The 12,901-nt window shown below is 40.3% G+C and overlaps 1 protein-coding gene across 1 annotated transcript in view; it reads left to right on the top strand.

Moving 5' to 3' along the window:
* Nucleotides 1-12,901, top strand: part of LOC127018559 (peptidyl-prolyl cis-trans isomerase G-like) — a 29,155-nt gene continuing 16,254 nt past the window's right edge. The window contains exons 1-5 of the mRNA XM_050900266.1: nucleotides 1-173; nucleotides 8,734-8,813; nucleotides 8,921-8,995; nucleotides 11,205-11,312; nucleotides 11,828-11,872. Coding sequence (XP_050756223.1) covers nucleotides 8,753-8,813; nucleotides 8,921-8,995; nucleotides 11,205-11,312; nucleotides 11,828-11,872 — 289 coding nt within the window. The 5' untranslated portion in view covers nucleotides 1-173; nucleotides 8,734-8,752. The remainder of the gene's footprint in view (nucleotides 174-8,733; nucleotides 8,814-8,920; nucleotides 8,996-11,204; nucleotides 11,313-11,827; nucleotides 11,873-12,901) is intronic.

Below are 12,901 nucleotides of genomic sequence, written 5' to 3'. Positions count from 1 at the left end.
CCCTTCCCGGGCCGAGGTGCCGCTTCTCCCGTGTCCGTCCCCCACCCCCGCCGCGCCGCCCCCGGGGTCGCCCCCTCCCGCCCTTTCCTTCCACTGACGCAGTCTGTGCCGCACCAGCTCTAACATGGCGGCGAGGCGCTGAGGAGCGCGGGGCGACGCGGGCCGCGAGCGGGGTGAGTGCCGGCGCCGCAGCCGGGCGCCGCCGGGGTCCGGCACGGTCGCCATGGCGGCCGAGCGAGGGCCACGGCCCAGGCCGCGGCGTGGGCGCTGGGGGCGGGGGGGCGTGGAGGTCGCAGCACCGCGGGGGCCTGAGCCTCGGTCGCGGACGGGGGTGGGATCCCTGGCCCGTCCCCGGCCCGCCGAGGGGACTACTCCGGCCGGGCCTGGCCGCCGCTCCGGGGCGGGCGCGGGGTAGTCGCGGTCGCCCGCGCCGGCTGCCCGCGCACACACGCCCCCTCGCAAGGCCCGGCGGCCCGTGTGCGAGGGGCGGGCGGGCCGCGACCGGGGCGTCCAGGGCTTCCCTGAGGGGCGGCGGGGCATCCCAGGTGAGGGTGGCCCCTGAGAGGAAAGGGGGTGGGTGGGAAGCTGCGAGCGGGGCCTGAAGGCAGGTGGAAGAAGGAGGGGTAGGTGAAGCGGCGGACGAGGCCTGGCGAAAATTGCGCCAGGTGGTAGGGTCCGCGAGGCCGGGTATTGCCTCTCCGCAGCCTAACGAGCCGCGGGCCGGGCACGCCGTGGGTCTGCCTGCCCGCTGCGAGCGCCCTGGTCGGCCTTTCGGGTGCTGCTCGGTGCCTGCTCGGGAGTTTGAATGAGTCCTCCCTCCTCCCCTAGAAGGCGAAGTAACCGGGCTGTCTGCGTGCCACATGTTCTCCTCCCCTCTGCAGGCCTCTACTAAGGAAGTGCAGCCTACAGGAGCTACCATGGCTGGCAGGAGGGTCCTCTGCCTCTCTCTCTTAAGGATTTTCTAAGGCACTTCAGAGATTTTTATAAGTAATGAGTTTCAGGCTCATTTTGTTTGCAGCCATGACCAAACTATAAGTACTGTGTATATATGGTTGTTCTTTGAGTCATTGAGGAGGCATTGAAGGAGAGAGGCTTAGGAGAAAACGAAATAGTTTATTGAAACTGTGGACAAAATATCTATTGTAGTGCTAAACATTGCCTTACAATTCAGTCACAATTAGAGAAGTATCTTCCGTAATGATGATAAAGAAGTCACTTTTGCTAGTAGTTGCCTAATGTTTCACTAGTTAAGTTAATTATATTTTAGTAATCATCTGAGACCTGTTTTAAGAGGAACGTGAGACCATTTCTTTTGCATAAAGTCTATTTTCTAAGATGTATCTTTTCTTCTGAGAGAATATTTTGTTTTTCATGTTTTGGTTCTTTATTGCCTGCAAAAGAGGCTGTTCTTTGGACAGGGATAAATGTTTTTGGGTTTGGTTGGGTTTTTTTTTTTTTGCTTTGTCTTTTTCCCCCATTTTGTTTCACTATTCCCATTCATTAATGCATTGGGGTCCAGCATGACTCAAATTTTTAGGTGCTACCATGATAAAAATATGATAAATATATGGAAATTACACATGATTTATGAAGCGTTAGTTTATCTAAACTCGTGGAGCTTGATTTATCGGTTTTTAAAAGTTATCTATAAAGACTTCAGAAAAAGTATAGTTTCCTGTATATTAAGCAGATCTGAAGGCGAACATATAAAGGATAGCAACATCAGTAATCCTCTGAGACCACCCTTTGGGACCATATTTCTTATTAAGACTTCCCATTTTTCCAGTCCTCTTCTGTGAAACAGAATTTTTTTTTTTTTTAAGTTAGCTAAGCAGTCATCAAGCTGTTACCAAAGGAAGATTTCTCCCCCCCCCCCCCCCCCCCCCCCCCCCGGGATCTAAGAAAATCTGTGGATTATGAGGGAATTTGGAGTGAAGAATATGTACTGCAATGGAGGATTTTACTCTGGTGCAGCATGATGTCTCCACTACCAGTTCACTCCTTCATGCCCTGTGCATTTAGGAGCCATCTTCCATTTGGAAGCAGAGTCAGTGAGTGCCAGGGAGCAAATCTGGCCATCTTCTAATGGAGTGAGGTTTAGGTAGGAGGCTGGGATGAGGCAGGGAAGGGATCTAGAGCTAAAGTAGTAGAGAAAGGAGGAGAACATGAGAGTAAAATATGATAGAACAAGCTTTTTTTGGTTACGGTTGGCAAATATGGGTCAGCATTAAGAACTGTCTCCTCCTGTTGCGTGGTCTTGCCATATTCTCATCTTCAGTAACAGGCACAGGAAGGGATTCCACTTCTGAAATGTAGTTTGGGGATCCTAATGGGTAAATGGCTTGGAGATTACACTAGACCCTTTAAAAGCTTTTTTTCCCTTTCATACAATGCTAAAACTTGCCTTTTCTTAGCATTCTAGAAGTTTTAAAATATAAATTCATTGTTTCAGACCTCTGCTTATCCACTTCCTGGTTACGAATAGTAGAATCGAAATGGACATGTTTCTTTACTGCTTCTGGGGGAGCAGTGAACACCAACAAAGGCACTTATTTGTGCACAGACCTGGGAGAAAACACCTGTATTTTTTCACAGATCTTAACAAAAAAAGAAGAGTACTTTCTGCATAAATTAGATAATAGAAAATCATGACTAATTCTTGACAACAAAGCTTTTTACTTGCTGTTGACAAGAGTGTGGTTAGATAAGTTAACATCTTTTTCATTGTAGGTGTCTCTTTCCTAGGAAGAGAAAACAAAGGGCATGATCTAGTAGGAGCCTGTATTTCTGTTTAGTTTAAGAGAATGTTACTACCTTCTCAGCTGAATGTTATATTCTCCCAGCTGAGATGTTATAACTGGGTGTGTATTCCGTATATACTTTAGTCCAAGAAGACTAAATTCATGTTAATAATTGCAAAAAATCATACTGAAAGTGTTGTAAATGAACTAAGCAGTGCAGTAGTGTTAGGAGTATGTACTGCGTATTTAGTCAGGACCTATCTGAGGATGGTATTTTCTTAAATCTCCCTAAGAGGATAGCAAGCTCTTGCCTCCTGTCCATGGAAGACAATGGTTGATATTGCCAGGTATCTCTTAATTTGATTTCTTTTTTAGGGGGAAAAATACTATGTCAATAGTCCAAAAAAGACTTGTAGCATTATTCTAGAGAAGGAGGCCTGATTGAAAGTGGTGTCAATCACTTTTTGACTGCAAAAATGTTGAAAGTCTTTTTTGTGGTTGGCTTTTTCCCTCTACCATTAGAAGGGGCAATCAGGTTGAAAACCTATAATATGTGATTTCTGATGATGAGTAGAAAGTCTTCCTGCATAAATTTCATAGACCTGTGTAGAACACAAATGTTTTCTTCTTTTCTTATAGATGTGTTAAGTCCATGTGATTGCAAAGACAGCATCCTAAACCTGAAATGTGTTCAAGTGTAGTACCTTATTCCTAGATCTGCTGACAACAAAAATCCTGTGCTGCTGATTAGTAAAATGAAAAGAACCTAATTTCCTTAGTTGTCATTGCTGCTAATTCAGAGGTTTTTGATGGTGAAACACAGAGGAAAAAATGGTGCTGTTTGGGAAAAATGCTGAGGAAATGATGGAGGTTGAAGGTTGAGCTGGTTGGATTTTTGTTGTTTGCACCTTCAGTATCATCCTAACACAGCTGGAAGCTCTGACACAGGAATGGAACTAGGAACAAAATTTCATGTCTCCCATTTCACAATCATAAATTCATTTCCAGTTTAATCCATACTGGAATGAACATAAAACATTTTTAGTCTATGGCTCCACCGTCACTTTAAGCTGATATGCGCTGCTGCCAAATCTTTTTTTGGAGGGTGGAAGAAAGAGTAGTTTTTATGCAGCTAGGTGGCCACCTGTATGAAAGCTAAAGACGTGGATGTATGAGCCCTCCGTTCTGGTATCAGCCCACATTTATATTGGCTTCAAGTGACTGGAACCACAGCCTTAGTGAATGTGATATATGTTCAGTATTCACTTTGTGCATTTGCATTTTCTGGAGTCAAAGTTTTGCTTAAAAATATATTTCTGAAGATTCCAGATGGCTATCTTTGCAATATAAATCAAAGTAGTTTTGTCTTCCTGCATTTGTAGATGGCCTGAAACAAAATGCTAGGAATGTGAATTTATGCGCTTTATTGTTCGCTTCATTTGGACATTGAATGAAGACCAATGCAGAAGATAATGTAAATTGATGCAAGGAAACAAATACAAAGACAAGGTCAAGGAGAAATTAAAAATAGGAGAAAGCCGATGATGACAGAGAAAGAAGTGAAGGAATAGGACACAATGTATATTTTTCCTACTGAATACATCTTTGCTCCAAATCTGTTCTGTCCTGTGCAGGGACTGAAACGAATAGGTGGTCCCATGACCTGTTCAGCATAGTTACAAATAAAGGGGTTTTTTTCCCCTCATAAAACTAGGAAGTACTACTGTATTGCTGCTTGCCATCAGCTCTTGTGAGATGCATGACACATTGATACTTCAGTTGGTGTGCATCTGTGAGTGCTTTCTAGCCCGTTTCAGTCAAAAGGAGCTAGTTTATATTAAACAGTGTTATTACCAGACCCTTGCTAGTGCAGGTAATTTTGAAAAGAATTCCCCAAGATGTATTTTTAAGCATATCAACACATATGAGTGGTAATCTGTGGCAGAGATGCTTGTGAACAGTTTGGGATGGTTCTTTTTCCATTGGCACAGATCATTTTGAAGAACAGCTGTCTGCAGCCTGGCCATGAATTGGCCACCTTTATCCTGCAAGTATTTGAGCAAAATAATGAGGCTGATGGAGGTGTGAAGGGATGTGAACCCTGATGGACACAGCTGGTGATGCATTGGTTATGGATGCAGCTGTTCTGACAAGACTAAATATTTTTGATGTATTTGTCAATAAACACAAATATGCTCTAAGCTGAATTGTAATTCCACTTTCAGAAACAAAACAAACAGGCCTCTTTTGTTAGATATACTGAAGTGGTGGGTTGGTGTTGTGTGTTTGTTTGTGGGTTTGGGGGTTTTTTTTGGCACAGTTTCTACTTAGACTTAGTAAGAGGCTCCTCAAACAGGAGGTGGTTGAGAATGATGAATGGCTTGAACATTTCAGGATAGTACTTGGGTTGTTATATTGTCCTTTCTTACAGAGTTTTGGAAGGAAGAAGTGAGCTGACTTCTCAAGATTGCCCTTCTGCATAACACATTTTTGTGTGTATGTGTAGTTGGGGTTGACTTTAAAATCATATTCCCTTTGCTAGTAAAATTCCATCAAGTTCATAATTTAAAAAATGCAAAGTATTATGGGTTAAGAGTATCCACGTTCTAATTGAAAATAAATTTGAAGACATAAATACACAAGTCATGTAAGCCCCATTGTTACCAGACATATAGTACTATTGAGCTTTACTTGTAATTTTCTGAGTTTATTCTTGGTATTTTCAAATTGTTTTTCTTTGTTGGTTCTGTGTTTAACATTCATATCCCATGTACTTGCTTTTAATACAGAAAGGTTTTAAATGATCAGTATATACAAGATTGTGTTTGGTATTAAATACTACAGGAACAGAAATTAATAGTTTATGGATCATATGTAACTCAGTAGTTTTCCCTGTAACACTTGAGGAGAAGCTCTGTCTGAACTAATAACTGTGCGAAGGATACTTAGGTACATTGGAGAGGAAACGCTCACTTGACTTGTAGGTAGGATAAATGTCACTGGTATTTTAGCCTGGTTTACTAGGCAACATCAGTTCGGGAGTTAGGTATATTTGCTTGGCCTGGTGTTTGTCCAGTCAGGGTGTTCATACTGACAAGTTGACATAACTGTCATTTAGAACCAACTGCAACCAGTATGTAGGGGATATTATTGGAGGATTTAGGGAAAGTGCAGGGGACATTTGAGGTAACATTTAGAACACGAACTAAACTTCATTTGTTCCACTATTCATGAGACAGTGTAGAGGTAGAAAAACATCAAATTGAGCAACAGTTGGTGAGAATAGGGATTCAGGTAGAATTCTTTATTTCTTCCTTCTCTCTTCCACCCTGTTCTCTACAAAACCAAGTTAAAAATTGGCTGATGTAGGTATATTGACATTTATTTTGCAATTTAGCTTTAGTCTTTATCAATGTTTGAGATAAAAATTGTGTCACATATTAAGATAGTTTGCATTTATTTTGGCTAAAATACTGTATATAAATGTTAAGGCATATCTCTGTATTTCTCAAGCAAATTGCCCGTAAAGCAGGAGTTAAATCCCTCCTCACTCAAGCACTACAGCTAAATGTTTAAAGTTTGGGTACAATCGATCAATCAGTTGTGGTACTACTGGTCCTTAGATGTCTCAGTTCAGTTTTAACTGTCAGTTCTACCACCAAACAATATTTATTGTAGCATTTATTCTGAGAGGTTTCCTAGAAAAAAAAAATCTTCCCGCCCCTCTGTGCAGCTGTATAGTCTGTTCTGCTGCTGACAGTGTGAGTAGATGGCTGTCCTTTGGGCTGGTCCCAGTTCTGAAGGCAGTCTCTGCCCTCCCACCTGGCTCATCTCCCCTTGCCCGTGCTGCCACCTTCCTTGCGCTGCCCCAGAGTTTGTGCAGCAGCATGGTGAGCTGGTCAGCCTTCTGCTAACCCGACAGCATCAAAGTTCTCAGCTACAGGTGTTTTCTCTTTTTGTTTCTCTGCTTGGCTACAAAATCTGTTGTACTAATAAAAGAAACGATAATTCAGGGAGAGGAGCAAGTAGACTGAGGCAAACCTGCTGCTTTTGATGAGTCTCTGGCTTGTGTGAATTAATGTATTTGTTACATAGCTAAGAAGATATCTAGTGAGATTCTGCATGTTTGCAAAGTCTTCTCATGCTAAAAATCACATGAATGATAAACTACTGAGTGCTGTTTAATTTAAATCAGTCCTGCATTGTTCTTGTGATTTTCACTGTGTAATCTTGGCAAAACGTTAGGAGTGACACTGAGTACAAGTAGAGAGAATATAGACTAACATGATTACACTGCTGTCTTTTGATTTCTTATAGCCTCTTGTTTGTAAGCTGAGAGTGACAGATGGCGACAATTGAATTTTTCGAGGCTGTTCTGTGACACAGCTATGAGTGAAAATCTAGGAGAGATGTATGCAGTATGTCAGCTAGGTTTGAGTAGTGTTTTCTGGCAATAAAAAATAATTAGAACTGAAAATTTATGGATTATATTCCAAATTCTGGAAAAGGTACTCCAGTCTTACAGATCCCTTTGCCGTCGTCGTTTTTTTTCCCCTCTCTGAAGTAATTCAGAGAGGATGGGCCTTCAGAAAAGGAAAAGAATATGATGATTGTACATAATGTTGGAAGGCCAGAGATGCAAATGGAATTAAGATGTTGCTTGTTACACAAAAATAAGGGATTTATATACTCAAAGATAAGGGAAGAGTTGCATTAAAATTCTCGATAAAGAATCATAGACTCATTTAGGTTGGAAAAGACCCTTAAGATCATTGGGTCAAACCATGAACCTAACACTACCAAGTCCACCGCTAAACCATGTCCCTAGGCACCACGTCTACACGTCTTTTAAATACCTCCAGGGATGGTGACTCAAAAGAGATAAGCAATGACATAAAAGGAAAAGAAACAATAAAAAGCCAAAATCATTTCACTTAGCAGTAATTGTGGAAGAGCTACATCTTTTTATTTTTTTCATGTAGAATGGTTTGGATCCTAATTAGAGCAGCTCCTGATAACTGCAGTAACAGGAATCCAGGAAATATATTCCTAAGAAATTGAATGCTTAAGTCTTAACATGACAATATGTTGGTGATTTGTAAAGTTGTAACCATCATAAGTTATTTTCCACTCTTTGACCATTCTGTCTATTTCTGGCAAAAGTTCTGGTATTTCTGAAAGTATGCCTACTTGACTTGCGCAATTATTACTCACCTACGGTAGCTGAAGAAGTTCACCATCCTGGGCTGTTCACCTTTCTGTGCTCCTGGACAAGCCGTATGTTCTGTCTTGAGCAGCTGTGGTTCATGGCCCAGGTAATTAATAGTAACTGAGATGAACTGGGTTGTGGACTGCAGCAGCTGATGTATTCCTGAGGAGAACAGGCCTGATCTGAAGCTGGTAACCCTGACCAGAGGGGTGGGTTGGCATGTGGAGATGGCAGTCTCTTCAGCCACTGACACTGAGCCTCACAGAGATTGCAAATTAGTCTTTTTAAACAGTTGAAAGGCAGTTGCAAAAAGTTGTTTGAGAGCACTCAAACAAGTTGTTTGGTCTCAAAGCTGATTTTTTTTTCTTTTTTTTTTTTTTTTCCTCTCTGATGCTTATTTTACCTAGGATATAGAATTCTAGGAGCAGACAACTTAGGTGATTAGCTATGCCATCTGGATAGGAAGAAGACTTCAAGCTTTATTATCCCCATGCCTTACAGTATCTTTTCTTTTTGTATTTCCTCATCTGAAGTATGGCACTCAAGTTTAAATTTAATACTATTGCAGCAAAAATGAATAAAATCACTCATTTGGGTCTACAAAACATGAAAATGACCTAAAATACTTTGTGTTTTCTGAACCTTTAAAAATACTTACGTTTGCTGGTTTATTTGAAAGTTTGCTTTTCTGCAGTTTTTGTTGTCTTTGTAAAATCTTCTACATTGACTTACATGTAGTTTCACTACACAAAAGGAAAAACTAAATTTTCTTATTACTTACAGTATTTAAACTTTTGAAGCCATGGGAGTAAAGGTCCAGAGACCTCGTTGCTTTTTTGACATAGCCATCAACAATGTACCTGGTAAGAAAATTAAAATACCCATTCAGTAACATGATATTCATATAAGATATATAAGAATAACACAAATACCAGTTAACTTTATAATAAATATGACTTTTTTTTCCTAGCTGGAAGAGTGGTCTTTGAACTGTTTTCAGATGTGTGTCCAAAGACATGTGAGAATTTTCGTTGCCTTTGCACAGGTTTGTAGATATTTTATTTATAATTTTTAATGTAATACTATGTTAGCTAGTTTGATGTCTGTGTTATTTTTCCTGACATTTTCTTACATATAAAAGTAAGTATGTAGAACATCGGTTCTTGGTATCCCTAGAGATTTAGCTGATTTCTCATATACATGTGATGTAGCATCAAAGCAGTTGTAGCTTTGGCTTAGTATGTTGCAGGGAGTATATACTAATCAACTTTAAATACGGACACAGTAAGCTGATTTTCTGTTACTAGCGTAGATATTACTGTTCACATTATGTAACATCATCCAGTCTTGAAAGGTAGCCACTAAGAGGTCAACCATGCAGACTTACTTTTCAGTCTTATGATACTTTGAGGTATTTGAAAGGTATTGCTGGTATTTATTAGTATTTTTCTTCCTTAATTTTAATTTTTCTTTGTTGATGGAGACTGATGATTTCCACTCCTATTGAAATTCAGATTATTTCTTGAACAAAATACTCTCAGGATTCTCTCCTGGAGGCATTTCCAAACAGAATTACTGTCCTGTGGACTGCATGCTTTTGTTGAAAATGCTGACAGTTTAGGAAAACTTAAATTTATTATCACAAGAATAATTTTGTGAATACATAAATAGGATACATGCTTTCTATCTTCAGCATTTTCTGCTTCCTTTCCTTCCAGCTCTGTTGTTTTTCAGGTCAACGCTGTGTAGCTGTTGATACTGAATCACTCAGCAGTACTAATATGATGTGTATCAGGTGTGGGTGCATAATTACATTCATGTCGAGTTAGCTAGAACACTTGGTGCACCATTCATGATGTCTACAGGAATGTAGGTATTATCTGATCTGACATTAGGTTTACTGGCATAAAATCAAATTATCAAAATTTGTTAACAAATTTGAACTTTAAAGTGATTCTTTTTAATGGCTGTATGTTATCATGTGACCATGGTATTCTTGATCTGCTGTCAACTGCCCAAAAGTCAGATTTATTGCATAAAGGTGTTATTCCCTGCTACTGCTTTAAATTTTTTACTTGAAGTCTTTCAGCACCATTTCAGGTCAGGAACAAGTACTACTAAGTTCATACTTGGTTGCTGACATTCAAAATCAAATTCAGATGCTGAACTACTTTGCTGCTTCAACATATTTAAGAACAGTGAGGAAAATACAGGGCAGAATGTTTATGATATTGATCATCAGCAAATTAATTCAAATTTTGGTTTTATTTGTTTTCCTTACTCATTTTTTTTCAGGCAGTTTTGAAAAGTATATGCTGCCTTCTTAAAACAGGGATCAACAGCTCCGTGTTTCCCTGGCATGCCTATGTTAGGCATATGCCGAGTTAGTGGAACACATACAGCTTCACATTTATCAAAGTTCCTATCAAAAGTGTTTTTTCTAGCTGGTCAGATCCGTATGGAGGCACCAGTCTGTTACAGGTAAGTTCAGAGGCAACTGCCCTTGACAAAAGATGCCAGTTCAATAGCTCAGAATAAGATTGTAGGAAGATACAGTCTAATGATTTGCCAGCACTGAGGAAGAGATCCTTTTCCTTCCAACGTACTCCCACGAATTACCTTACTGTTGCCTTGAGGTTGGCTCTGCCATTCACAGGACCCACTATGAGCCATTCATCTTGCTAACTCAGCAGAGACCCTATCTGTTTGAGGGTAGTAGGGAAAGTAGATAGTGTTGTACCTGAAGCAGAGAGTCTGCTTATGGGTCTTGAGCACCAGAGCTGACATAAGGGAGGAAGATGGCAGTTGTAATCATGAGCGGGGAAGGGAATGAGATTCCTTCTCCTTCCCTCTGCCTCTTTGTTTTTGTTATGAGCTTTTATGGTACCTTAACCTTGCCATGTTGTAAGTGAAGATCTGAGTGTTTCTTGCATGCTTCTGAGCAATGCCGGTTATCTTAAACCTAAACTGGCTGTTTAATTTCAGTCAATCTGCATGGAAGAGACCAGAGTTGTATACTAATGTCAGTAAGGAGTTGTTCTGGTATAACTATAGACACAGAAGGTGGTTTCTGCTGTGCTTTCTTAAATGCTAATTTCTTATTGGTATTACAGGTATGTGTCTGCCTCACAGGATAATTTTTCGGAGCTTAGTAGCTGATTTTGATTAAGCGCTTATGTAGCACTTTTTTGTAGTGGAGATTCTGCAGGTACAGAGAGTAAATTTTTTTTTTTGTTCCTCCTCTTCTCCTTTAGGTGAAAAGGGTACAGGAAAATCCACCCAAAAGCCATTGCATTACAAAAGTTGTCTGTTTCACAGGGTTGTGAAAGATTTTATGATCCAAGGAGGTGACTTCAGTGAAGGTATGATGTGAATCTTTGAAGAAAACTTTTATGCTTATGTAATAGAATATTGCAGGGGTTCTGTGTAGCATCATTTACTTATATTAATTATTCTGTGATTCAGCTGCTTTTTTCCCTTTTTTCTGCGTAAGAACCTTTACGTGAAAACTCAGATAACAAACATATAAACTTATATATGTGCATGCACATGGACACATTTTTGCTCCGTTATCTCAGTACTCGAGTACTAAGTACTTTCTGTTGAAAGGTTTAAATGTGAGTGTAAAATATTATATCTGCTGCTAGGAATTAAAAAGGGAGATTATAGCAGAATGCATGGGAGAATACTTTCTTGTTTTCCAAGTTTGCTTTGGGACTATGAAGATGTGTCTTGATCTTCTTTGCATCTCTTGAAGAATAATGTCAGTGACTTGGATGCAGTTGGATCAGTATTTCGTATTATGAAGCACCTTCCACATAATGTGACTCTCTTAATCACTACTTTAAGTTGTAACTGTCACTTTTCCTCTTTCAAGGAAATGGCAGGGGAGGAGAATCCATTTATGGTGGCTTTTTTGAAGGTAGGAGTTTTATTAGTCTGCTCTATTTTCGTGTTACTATAAGCAATCACCTTTACATTCTGTAGTCTCTGTTCTGTAAACCTGAACTCCATTGTTTTTGTTAAGATTTTATCTGGTCTTAGAAGCCTTTGACTGTCCGCTTTAGGTTATTTTATTTTACTTTTAAGATACGAACCTTTTTAATTAATGAAAAATTAAAACCAAACTGCTTTGTATTTTTCCGTTTTACCAGATTTAAATTTTTATAACTGTTTTTAAACATACACTTTTGGCTTGGGCAGCTAGCTAAAAGTTGGGGATTGCCTTTTCTTCCAGTGAAAAGGAGAAAGGCATGATGGAGTAAGGTTTCCTTGCAAATGTTTATTTAAAAGAAAGCGTAAAGCCCTGCTTTCCTGAACCCAAGAGGAATTAATGATAAAGAGGCCATCAGTTTTCTCACAGTCCTGGTTCTTTTTCAGTCAGTGTTGCAGAAGTACATCTTGCATGCCAGTGTGTTTCTCAGCCTGTGTTTGTCCGGGAGGTAGTGGAGCATCTCTGTGTTTCTTGGAGCGGTTTTTTGTATTACACCTAAACCCATGTAATGGCTAGCTGCCACCAGCAGGAGTGGTTATGCTCCTCCCTGCCACTTTTCTTTTAACATTAGTTCTTGTCTGAGCTTGCAACAAACAATCAAAAGAATTATTCACTATTTTAGTAGGGCCAGGCTGCAATTTTATATCAGACCTTGAGTTGAATCAACAGTTTGCAACTGCCAGAAGAAGGAGGAGGTCTTAGCTTGCACTGACTCTCGTTCAGATCAGACTTTCAGCTGATTCAGCTTGCTAAAATGCCCAAAGACTATTGCACCAAAAAAAAGTATTTATTTCCATATTAGTGAGTGGACCCAGTTCAACAGTTTGGCAAGCATCAGAACCAACACAAATGTATAGCTGGGTTTGAGGAAATGTGTGGTTGGGGGAGATGGAAGGAGCAAAGCATCTACCTACCTTCTGGCAGTTGCAAGCTGGCTGTTCAGCTCAGCCACAGTAT

This window comes from Gymnogyps californianus, chromosome 7 (genome assembly GCF_018139145.2).
Source record: "Gymnogyps californianus isolate 813 chromosome 7, ASM1813914v2, whole genome shotgun sequence".
NCBI lineage: Eukaryota > Metazoa > Chordata > Aves > Accipitriformes > Cathartidae > Gymnogyps > Gymnogyps californianus.
This window is presented reverse-complemented; position numbering and strand designations above follow the sequence as displayed.